The sequence below is a fragment of the Callionymus lyra genome, chromosome 2, assembly GCF_982586985.1.
Source record: "Callionymus lyra chromosome 2, fCalLyr1.hap1.1, whole genome shotgun sequence".
In the NCBI taxonomy this organism is placed as follows: Eukaryota; Metazoa; Chordata; class Actinopteri; order Syngnathiformes; family Callionymidae; genus Callionymus; species Callionymus lyra.
The window spans coordinates 936,502-950,393 of record NC_141819.1 but is presented as its reverse complement, the minus strand read 5'-3'; the positions used below and the strand labels follow the sequence as shown (position 1 = coordinate 950,393).

General features: G+C 39.3%; 1 protein-coding gene across 1 annotated transcript in view; it reads right to left on the bottom strand.

Moving 5' to 3' along the window:
* Positions 1-13,892, bottom strand: part of notch2 (notch receptor 2) — a gene marked incomplete in the record, with an annotated part of 51,081 nt that overhangs the window by 33,873 nt on the left and 3,316 nt on the right. The window contains 2 exon segments of the mRNA XM_087783168.1: positions 3,684-3,888; positions 4,758-5,032. Coding sequence (XP_087639294.1) covers positions 3,684-3,888; positions 4,758-5,032 — 480 coding nt within the window.

Here is a 13,892-nt window from a genome sequence, read left to right as displayed (position 1 = left end):
TGTGATAAGAATCATCTTAACGTGATAAGGATCATCTTAAACGTGATAAGAATCATCTTGAACGTGATAGGAATCATCTTAATGTGATAAGAATCATCTTAACGTGATAAGGATCATCTTAAACGTGATAAGAATCATCTTGAACGTGATAAGGATCATCTTAAACGTGATAGGAATCATCTTAATGTGATAAGAATCATCTTAACGTGATAAGGATCATCTTAAACGTGATAAGAATCATCTTGAACGTGATAAGGATCATCTTAACGTGATAAGAACCATCTTAAACGTGATAAGGATCATCTTAAACGTGATAGGAATCATCTTAATGTGATAAGAATCATCTTAACGTGATAAGGATCATCTTAAACGTGATAAGAATCATCTTGAACGTGATAAGGATCATCTTAACGTGATAAGAACCATCTTAAACGTGATAAGGATCATCTTAATGTGATAAGAATCATCTTAACGTGATAAGGATCATCTTAACGTGATAAGAATCATCTTAACGTGATAAGAACCATCTTAACGTGATAAGAATCATCTTAAACGTGATAAGGATCATCTTAACGTGATAAGAATCATCTTAACGTGATAAGGATCATCTTAAACGTGATAGGAATCATCTTAATGTGATAAGAATCATCTTAACGTGATAAGGATCATCTTAAACGTGATAGGAATCATCTTAATGTGATAAGAATCATCTTAACGTGATAAGGATCATCTTAAACGTGATAAGAATCATCTTGAACGTGATAAGGATCATCTTAAACGTGATAGGAATCATCTTAATGTGATAAGAATCATCTTAACGTGATAAGGATCATCTTAAACGTGATAGGAATCATCTTAATGTGATAAGAATCATCTTAACGTGATAAGAATCATCTTAACGTGATAAGGATCATCTTAAACGTGATAAGAATCATCTTAAACGTGATAAGAATCATCTTAAACGTGATAAAAATCATCTTAAACGTGATAAGAATCATCTTAATGTGATAAGAATCATCTTAACGTGATAAGAATCATCTTAACGTGATAAGAATCATCTTAAACGTGATAAGAATCATCTTAAACGTGATAAGGATCATCTTAACGTGATAAGAATCATCTTAACGTGATAAGGATCATCTTAAACGTGATAGGAATCATCTTAATGTGATAAGAATCATCTTAACGTGATAAGGATCATCTTAAACGTGATAGGAATCATCTTAATGTGATAAGAATCATCTTAACGTGATAAGGATCATCTTAAACGTGATAAGAATCATCTTGAACGTGATAAGGATCATCTTAACGTGATAAGAATCATCTTAACGTGATAAGAACCATCTTAACGTGATAAGAATCATCTTAAACGTGATAAGGATCATCTTAACGTGATAAGAATCATCTTAACGTGATAAGGATCATCTTAAACGTGATAGGAATCATCTTAATGTGATAAGAATCATCTTAACGTGATAAGGATCATCTTAAACGTGATAGGAATCATCTTAATGTGATAAGAATCATCTTAACGTGATAAGGATCATCTTAAACGTGATAAGAATCATCTTGAACGTGATAGGAATCATCTTAATGTGATAAGAATCATCTTAACGTGATAAGGATCATCTTAAACGTGATAAGAATCATCTTGAACGTGATAAGGATCATCTTAAACGTGATAGGAATCATCTTAATGTGATAAGAATCATCTTAACGTGATAAGGATCATCTTAAACGTGATAAGAATCATCTTGAACGTGATAAGGATCATCTTAACGTGATAAGAACCATCTTAAACGTGATAAGGATCATCTTAAACGTGATAGGAATCATCTTAATGTGATAAGAATCATCTTAACGTGATAAGGATCATCTTAAACGTGATAAGAATCATCTTGAACGTGATAAGGATCATCTTAACGTGATAAGAACCATCTTAAACGTGATAAGGATCATCTTAATGTGATAAGAATCATCTTAACGTGATAAGGATCATCTTAACGTGATAAGAATCATCTTAACGTGATAAGAACCATCTTAACGTGATAAGAATCATCTTAAACGTGATAAGGATCATCTTAACGTGATAAGAATCATCTTAACGTGATAAGGATCATCTTAAACGTGATAGGAATCATCTTAATGTGATAAGAATCATCTTAACGTGATAAGGATCATCTTAAACGTGATAGGAATCATCTTAATGTGATAAGAATCATCTTAACGTGATAAGGATCATCTTAAACGTGATAAGAATCATCTTGAACGTGATAAGGATCATCTTAAACGTGATAGGAATCATCTTAATGTGATAAGAATCATCTTAACGTGATAAGGATCATCTTAAACGTGATAGGAATCATCTTAATGTGATAAGAATCATCTTAACGTGATAAGGATCATCTTAAACGTGATAAGAATCATCTTGAACGTGATAAGGATCATCTTAAACGTGATAGGAATCATCTTAATGTGATAAGAATCATCTTAACGTGATAAGGATCATCTTAAACGTGATAAGAATCATCTTGAACGTGATAAGGATCATCTTAAACGTGATAGGAATCATCTTAATGTGATAAGAATCATCTTAACGTGATAAGGATCATCTTAAACGTGATAAGAATCATCTTGAACGTGATAAGGATCATCTTAACGTGATAAGAACCATCTTAAACGTGATAAGGATCATCTTAATGTGATAAGAATCATCTTAACGTGATAAGGATCATCTTAAACGTGATAAGAATCATCTTGAACGTGATAAGGATCATCTTAACGTGATAAGAATCATCTTAACGTGATAAGAACCATCTTAACGTGATAAGAATCATCTTAAACGTGATAAGGATCATCTTAACGTGATAAGAATCATCTTAACGTGATAAGGATCATCTTAAACGTGATAGGAATCATCTTAATGTGATAAGAATCATCTTAACGTGATAAGGATCATCTTAAACGTGATAGGAATCATCTTAATGTGATAAGAATCATCTTAACGTGATAAGGATCATCTTAAACGTGATAAGAATCATCTTGAACGTGATAAGGATCATCTTAAACGTGATAGGAATCATCTTAATGTGATAAGAATCATCTTAACGTGATAAGGATCATCTTAAACGTGATAGGAATCATCTTAATGTGATAAGAATCATCTTAACGTGATAAGGATCATCTTAAACGTGATAAGAATCATCTTGAACGTGATAAGGATCATCTTAAACGTGATAGGAATCATCTTAATGTGATAAGAATCATCTTAACGTGATAAGGATCATCTTAAACGTGATAAGAATCATCTTGAACGTGATAAGGATCATCTTAAACGTGATAGGAATCATCTTAATGTGATAAGAATCATCTTAACGTGATAAGGATCATCTTAAACGTGATAGGAATCATCTTAATGTGATAAGAATCATCTTAACGTGATAAGGATCATCTTAAACGTGATAAGAATCATCTTGAACGTGATAAGGATCATCTTAACGTGATAAGAACCATCTTAACGTGATAAGAATCATCTTAAACGTGATAAGAATCATCTTAACGTGATAAGGATCATCTTAAACGTGATAAGAATCATCTTAACGTGATAAGGATCATCTTAAACGTGATAAGAATCATCTTAGGAATAAACATGTTCTTCCAGAGGATCAGGGTGAAGGTCGTACTTGTATGATCCAGGCGTGTTGATGCAGACACCTTCGTTGAGACAGATGCTGGGCGAGACCACACACTCGTTGGTGTCGTTGAGACATCGAGGACCAGAGTGTCCAGCAGGACACGAGCACCTGAAGCTGCCGGACAGAGACGAGCACGAGCCTCCGTGAGCACAAGGACTGGAGACGCAGCTGTCCTCCTGCTCACACCTCCTTCCTGAGGACCGGAAGACCAGAAGACACTGAAGACACTGAAGACACTAAAGATACTGAAGATACTTAAGACACTGAAGACACTGAAGACACTAAAGATACTGAAGATACTTAAGACACTGAAGACACTGAAGATACTGAAGACACTGAAGATACTGAAGACACTGAAGATACTGAAGACATTGAAGATACTGAAGACACTGAAGATACTGAAGACATTGAAGACACTGAAGACACTGAAGATACTGAAGACACTGAAGATACTGAAGACACTGAAGATACTGAAGACATTGAAGATACTGAAGACACTGAAGATACTGAAGACACTGAAGATACTGAAGACACTGAAGATACTGAAGACATTGAAGATACTGAAGACACTGAAGATACTGAAGACATTGAAGACACTGAAGACACTGAAGACACTGAAGACATTGAAGATACTGAAGATACTGAAGACATTGAAGACACTGAAGACACTGAAGACACTGAAGACATTGAAGATACTGAAGACACAATCAGTCACATGGTGGTCTGTGAGTCACATGATGGTCTGTGAGTCACATGATGGTCTGTGAGTCACATGATGGTCTGTGAGTCACATGATGGTCTGTGAGTCACATGATGGTCTGTGAGTCACATGATGGTCTGTGAGTCACATGATGGTCTGTGAGTCAAATGATGGTCTGTGAGTCACATGATGGTCTGTGAGTCACATGATGGTCTGTGAGTCACATGATGGTCTGTGAGTCACATGATGGTCTGTGAGTCACATGATGGTCTGTGAGTCACAATCCACAAATCCTTGAATGATTCACAGATAAATGATGTTCACATCAAAGTTTTAAATAAAGTTATATTCCAGTGTCTCACCTGTCCATCCTCGGCTGCAGTTGCACCTGTACCTGTCCAGAGCCAGCAGCACACACGCGCCTCGGTTCAGACACGGGTTGTTGGGGTAACATGTGGAGTTCTGGTGGGTCTGACAGTTGAGGCCCGTGAAGCCCAGAGGACATTTACACGCAGCACTTCCTGGGAGAGGAACTCCAGCCGAGAGGCTCACGGAGCAGTTCCCCCGATTCAGGCAGAAGCCAGGGAGGCACGGATCCTTGTGGTGGCAGTATTCACCCAGGTACCCTGTCGCACACCTGTACACAACACACTCTTGTTACACTCTTTTATTCACCCAGGTATCCTGTCGCACACCTGTACACAACACACTCTTGTTACACTCTTTTATTCACCCAGGTATCCTGTCGCACACCTGTACACAACACACTCTTGTTACACTCTTTTATTCACCCAGGTATCCTGTCGCACACCTGTACACAACACACTCTTGTTACACTCTTTTATTCACCCAGGTATCCTGTCGCACACCTGTACACAACACACTCTTGTTACACTCTTTTATTCACCCAGGTATCCTGTCGCACACCTGTACACAACACACTCTTGTTACACTCTTTTATTCACCCAGGTATCCTGTCGCACACCTGTACACAACACACTCTTGTTACACTCTTTTATTCACCCAGGTATCCTGTCGCACACCTGTACACAACACACTCTTGTTACACTCTTTTATTCACCCAGGTATCCTGTCGCACACCTGTACACAACACACTCTTGTTACACTCTTTTATTCACCCAGGTATCCTGTCGCACACCTGTACACAACACACTCTTGTTACACTCTTTTATTCACCCAGGTATCCTGTCGCACACCTGTACACAACACACTCTTGTTACACTCTTTTATTCACCCAGGTATCCTGTCGCACACCTGTACACAACACACTCTTGTTACACTCTTTTATTCACCCAGGTATCCTGTCGCACACCTGTACACAACACACTCTTGTTACACTCTTTTATTCACCCAGGTATCCTGTCGCACACCTGTACACAACACACTCTTGTTACACTCTTTTATTCACCCAGGTATCCTGTCGCACACCTGTACACAACACACTCTTGTTACACTCTTTTATTCACCCAGGTATCCTGTCGCACACCTGTACACAACACACTCTTGTTACACTCTTTTATTCACCCAGGTATCCTGTCGCACACCTGTACACAACACACTCTTGTTACACTCTTTTATTCACCCAGGTATCCTGTCGCACACCTGTACACAACACACTCTTGTTACACTCTTTTATTCACCCAGGTATCCTGTCGCACACCTGTACACAACACACTCTTGTTACACTCTTTTATTCACCCAGGTATCCTGTCGCACACCTGTACACAACACACTCTTGTTACACTCTTTTATTCACCCAGGTATCCTGTCGCACACCTGTACACAACACACTCTTGTTACACTCTTTTATTCACCCAGGTATCCTGTCGCACACCTGTACACAACACACTCTTGTTACACTCTTTTATTCACCCAGGTATCCTGTCGCACACCTGTACACAACACACTCTTGTTACACTCTTTTATTCACCCAGGTATCCTGTCGCACACCTGTACACAACACACTCTTGTTACACTCTTTTATTCACCCAGGTATCCTGTCGCACACCTGTACACAACTCACTCTTGTTACACTCTTTTATTCACCCAGGTATCCTGTCGCACACCTGTACACAACACACTCTTGTTACACTCTTTTATTCACCCAGGTATCCTGTCGCACACCTGTACACAACTCACTCTTGTTACACTCTTTTATTCACCCAGGTATCCTGTCGCACACCTGTACACAACACACTCTTGTTACACTCTTTTATTCACCCAGGTATCCTGTCGCACACCTGTACACAACTCACTCTTGTTACACTCTTTTATTCACCCAGGTATCCTGTCGCACACCTGTACACAACTCACTCTTGTTACACTCTTTTATTCACCCAGGTATCCTGTCGCACACCTGTACACAACACACTCTTGTTACACTCTTTTATTCACCCAGGTATCCTGTCGCACACCTGTACACAACACACTCTTGTTACACTCTTTTATTCACCCAGGTATCCTGTCGCACACCTGTACACAACACACTCTTGTTACACTCTTTTATTCACCCAGGTATCCTGTCGCACACCTGTACACAACACACTCTTGTTACACTCTTTTATTCACCCAGGTATCCTGTCGCACACCTGTACACAACACACTCTTGTTACACTCTTTTATTCACCCAGGTATCCTGTCGCACACCTGTACACAACACACTCTTGTTACACTCTTTTATTCACCCAGGTATCCTGTCGCACACCTGTACACAACACACTCTTGTTACACTCTTTTATTCACCCAGGTACCCTGTCGCACACCTGTACACAACACACTCTTGTTACACTGTTTTAATTCACCCAGGTATCCTGTCGCACACCTGTACACAACACACTCTTGTTACACTCTTTTATTCACCCAGGTACCCTGTCGCACACCTGTACACAACACACTCTTGTTACACTCTTTTATTCACCCAGGTATCCTGTCGCACACCTGTACACAACACACTCTTGTTACACTCTTTTATTCACCCAGGTATCCTGTCGCACACCTGTACACAACACACTCTTGTTACACTCTTTTATTCACCCAGGTATCCTGTCGCACACCTGTACACAACACACTCTTGTTACACTCTTTTATTCACCCAGGTATCCTGTCGCACACCTGTACACAACACACTCTTGTTACACTCTTTTATTCACCCAGGTATCCTGTCGCACACCTGTACACAACACACTCTTGTTACACTCTTTTATTCACCCAGGTATCCTGTCGCACACCTGTACACAACACACTCTTGTTACACTCTTTTATTCACCCAGGTATCCTGTCGCACACCTGTACACAACACACTCTTGTTACACTCTTTTATTCACCCAGGTATCCTGTCGCACACCTGTACACAACACACTCTTGTTACACTCTTTTATTCACCCAGGTATCCTGTCGCACACCTGTACACAACACACTCTTGTTACACTCTTTTATTCACCCAGGTATCCTGTCGCACACCTGTACACAACACACTCTTGTTACACTCTTTTATTCACCCAGGTATCCTGTCGCACACCTGTACACAACACACTCTTGTTACACTCTTTTATTCACCCAGGTATCCTGTCGCACACCTGTACACAACACACTCTTGTTACACTCTTTTATTCACCCAGGTATCCTGTCGCACACCTGTACACAACACACTGATGTTACACTCTTTTATTCACCCAGGTATCCTGTCGCACACCTGTACACAACACACTCTTGTTACACTCTTTTATTCACCCAGGTACCCTGTCGCACACCTGTACACAACACACTCTTGTTACACTCTTTTATTCACCCAGGTATCCTGTCGCACACCTGTACACAACACACTCTTGTTACACTCTTTTATTCACCCAGGTATCCTGTCGCACACCTGTACACAACACACTCTTGTTACACTCTTTTATTCACCCAGGTATCCTGTCGCACACCTGTACACAACACACTCTTGTTACACTCTTTTATTCACCCAGGTATCCTGTCGCACACCTGTACACAACACACTCTTGTTACACTCTTTTATTCACCCAGGTATCCTGTCGCACACCTGTACACAACACACTCTTGTTACACTCTTTTATTCACCCAGGTATCCTGTCGCACACCTGTACACAACACACTCTTGTTACACTCTTTTATTCACCCAGGTACCCTGTCGCACACCTGTACACAACACACTCTTGTTACACTCTGTTATTCACCCAGGTATCCTGTCGCACACCTGTACACAACATACTGATGTTACACTCTTTTATTCACCCAGGTATCCTGTCGCACACCTGTACACAACACACTCTTGTTACACTCTTTTATTCACCCAGGTATCCTGTCGCACACCTGTACACAACACACTCTTGTTACACTCTTTTATTCACCCAGGTATCCTGTCGCACACCTGTACACAACACACTCTTGTTACACTCTTTTATTCACCCAGGTATCCTGTCGCACACCTGTACACAACACACTCTTGTTACACTCTTTTATTCACCCAGGTATCCTGTCGCACACCTGTACACAACACACTCTTGTTACACTCTTTTATTCACCCAGGTATCCTGTCGCACACCTGTACACAACACACTCTTGTTACACTCTTTTATTCACCCAGGTACCCTGTCGCACACCTGTACACAACACACTCTTGTTACACTCTTTTATTCACCCAGGTATCCTGTCGCACACCTGTACACAACACACTCTTGTTACACTCTTTTATTCACCCAGGTATCCTGTCGCACACCTGTACACAACACACTCACATGATTGTGTTACTATAACAACAACTACACACTCACATGACTCTCATGTTTGTGTTACTATAACAACAACTACACACTCACATGACTCTCACATGTTTGCGTTACTATAACAACAACTACACACTCACATGACTCTCATGATTGTGTTACTATAACAACAACTACACACTCACATGACTCTCATGATTGTGTTACTATAACAACAACTACACACTCACATGACTCTCACATGTTTGTGTTACTATAACAACAACTACACACTCACATGACTCTCACATGTTTGTGTTACTATAACAACAACTACACACTCACATGACTCTCATGTTTGTGTTACTATAACAACAACTACACACTCACATGACTCTCATGTTTGTGTTACTATAACAACAACTACACACTCACATGACTCTCACATGTTTGTGTTACTATAACAACAACTACACACTCACATGACTCTCACATGTTTGTGTTACTATAACAACAACTACACACTCACATGACTCTCATGTTTGTGTTACTATAACAACAACTACACACTCACATGACTCTCTCATGTTTGTGTTACTATAACAACAACTACACACTCACATGACTCTCACATGATTGTGTTACTATAACAACAACTACACACTCACATGACTCTCATGTTTGTGTTACTATAACAACAACTACACACTCACATGACTCTCATGATTGTGTTACTATAACAACAACTACACACTCACATGACTCTCACATGTTTGTGTTACTATAACAACAACTACACACTCACATGACTCTCACATGTTTGTGTTACTATAACAACAACTACACACTCACATGACTCTCATGTTTGTGTTACTATAACAACAACTACACACTCACATGACTCTCACATGTTTGTGTTACTATAACAACAACTACACACTCACATGACTCTCACATGTTTGTGTTACTATAACAACAACTACACACTCACATGACTCTCATGTTTGTGTTACTATAACAACAACTACACACTCACATGACTCTCTCATGTTTGTGTTACTATAACAACAACTACACACTCACATGACTCTCACATGATTGTGTTACTATAACAACAACTACACACTCACAGGAACATGTGAAGCTGATCAGGATCTACATCACATGAGTCTCTGACACTTCAAGTTCAAAACCATCGACACGAGGAAACAGGAAACTGAGGGTCAAAGGTCACACGAAGGTCGCTCGAGCAGAAGTTGAAAAAGCAGAAGGAAGTGAATCGATGGAAGAAACTGTGAACATGTGTGTGTTTTTGTTTCACTTGTGTGTCGTAACACACTATACAACACACTACACATACACTATACAACACACTATACAACACACTATACAACACACTACACAACACACTATACCACACACTATACAACACACTACACAACACACTATACAACACACTACACCACACACTATACAACACAACACACTATACAACACACTACACAACACACTATACAACACACTACACCACACACTATACAACACAACACACTATACAACACACTACACAACATACTATACAACACAACACACTATACAACACACTACACAACACAAGAGACTATACAACACAGTACACAACACACTATACAACACACTACACAACACACTATACAACACAACACACAACACAACACAACGCAACACACTACACAACACACTATACAACACAACACACAACACAACACACTATACAACGTAACACACTATACAACACACTATACAACACACTACACAACACAACACCATATACAACACACTACACAACACACTATACAACACAACACACAACACACTATACAACACACTATACAACACACTACACAACACAACACACTATACAACACAACACACTATACAACACAACACACTATACAACACACTATACAACACAACACACTATACAACACACTACACAACACACTATACAACACACTATACAACACACTACACAACACAACACACTATACAACACACTATACAACACAACACACTATACAACACACTACACAACACAACACACTATACAACACAACACACTACACAACACACTACACAACACACTATACAACACACTACACAACACACTACACAACACACTATACAACACACTACACAACACACTATACAACACAACACACTATACAACACACTATACAACACAACACACTATACAACACACTACACAACACACTACACAACACACTATACAACACACTATACAACACAACACACTACACAACACACTATACAACACAACACACTATACAACACACTATACAACACACTACACAACACACAACACAACACACAACCACAGCTGTGTTACAACACTCATCATGTTGTTCATGTGTTTCTACTGACGAACAAAGTGCTGACGTGAGGGTCAAAGGTCAATAGTTCCAGGATGTTCCTGCAAGTAAATCACACATTAGACGAGTCAGTCTTTAAAGACTCTACGTGTTGACCTCTGACCTCGCAGCGTTAGACACCTGACCTTTCAGCATCGTGTCTGCACTACACACACACACACACACACACATGTACACACACACACTCACTCACACACACATGTACACACTCACACACACATGTACACACTCTCACACACACTCACACACTCTCACACACACCTATACACTCACACACTCTCTGACACACACACACACACTTACACTCTCACACACACACACTCATACACACACACACACACACACACACACACACACACACACACACACACACACACACACACACACACACACACACACACACACACACACACACACACACACACACACACACACACACAGATGTAACACGTCACAACAACAGATCTGGGAAGTGTGAGTCTCTCACTCTCTCAGACTTGTGTGTCACGTCAGTGGAGTCAGTAATGTCAGGTTTGGATTCTACACACTAGTACTGGACAATACTACACATATATGCTTGTTACTACACTATAACAACACCAGAGTCAAGTACTGGACAATACTACACATATATGCTTGTTACTACACTATAACAACACCAGAGTCAAGTACTGGACAATACTACACATATATACTTGTTACTACACTATAACAACACCAGAGTCAAGTACTGGACAATACTACACATATATACTTGTTACTACACTATAACAACACCAGAGTCAAGTACTGGACAATACTACACATATATACTTGTTACTACACTATAACAACACCAGAGTCAAGTACTGGACAATACTACACATATATACTTGTTACTACACTATAACAACACCAGAGTCAAGTACTGGACAATACTACACATATATACTTGTTACTACACTATAACAACACCAGAGTCAAGTACTGGACAATACTACACATATATACTTGTTACTACACTATAACAACACCAGAGTCAAGTACTGGACAATACTACACATATATACTTGTTACTACACTATCACAACACTAGAGTCAAGTACTGGACAATACTACACATATATACTTGTTACTACACTATAACAACACCAGAGTCAAGTACTGGACAATACTACACATATATACTTGTTACTACACTATCACAACACCAGAGTCAAGTACTGGACAATACTACACATATATACTGGTTACTACACTATCACAACACCAGAGTCAAGTACTGGACAATACTACACATATATACTGTTACTACACTATCACAACACCAGAGTCAAGTACTGGACAATACTACACATATATACTTGTTACTACACTATCACAACACCAGAGTCAAGTACTGGACAATACTACACATCTATACTTGTTACTACACTATCACAACACCAGAGTCAAGTACTGGACAATACTACACATATATACTTGTTACTACACTATAACAACACCAGAGTCAAGTACTGGACAATACTACACATATATACTTGTTACTACACTATCACAACACCAGAGTCAAGTACTGGACAATACTACACATATATACTTGTTACTACACTATCACAACACCAGAGTCAAGTACTGGACAATACTACACATATATACTTGTTACTACACTATCACAACACCAGAGTCAAGTACTGGACAATACTACACATATATACTGGTTACTACACTATCACAACACCAGAGTCAAGTACTGGACAATACTACACATATATACTGGTTACTACACTATCACAACACCAGAGTCAAGTACTGGACAATACTACACATATATACTTGTTACTACACTATCACAACACCAGAGTCAAGTACTGGACAATACTACACATCTATACTTGTTACTACACTATCACAACACCAGAGTCAAGTACTGGACAATACTACACATATATACTTGTTACTACACTATCACAACACCAGAGTCAAGTACTGGACAATACTACACATATATACTTGTTACTACACTATCACAACACCAGAGTCAAGTACTGGACAATACTACACATATATACTTGTTACTACACTATCACAACACCAGAGTCAAGTACTGGACAATACTACACATATATACTTGTTACTACACTATCACAACACCAGAGTCAAGTACTGGACAATACTACACATATATACTTGTTACTACACTATCACAACACCAGAGTCAAGTACTGGACAATACTACACATATATACTTGTCACTACACTATCACAACACTAGAGTCAAGTAATGGACAATACTACACATATATACTTGTTACTACACTATCACAACACCAGAGTCAAGTAC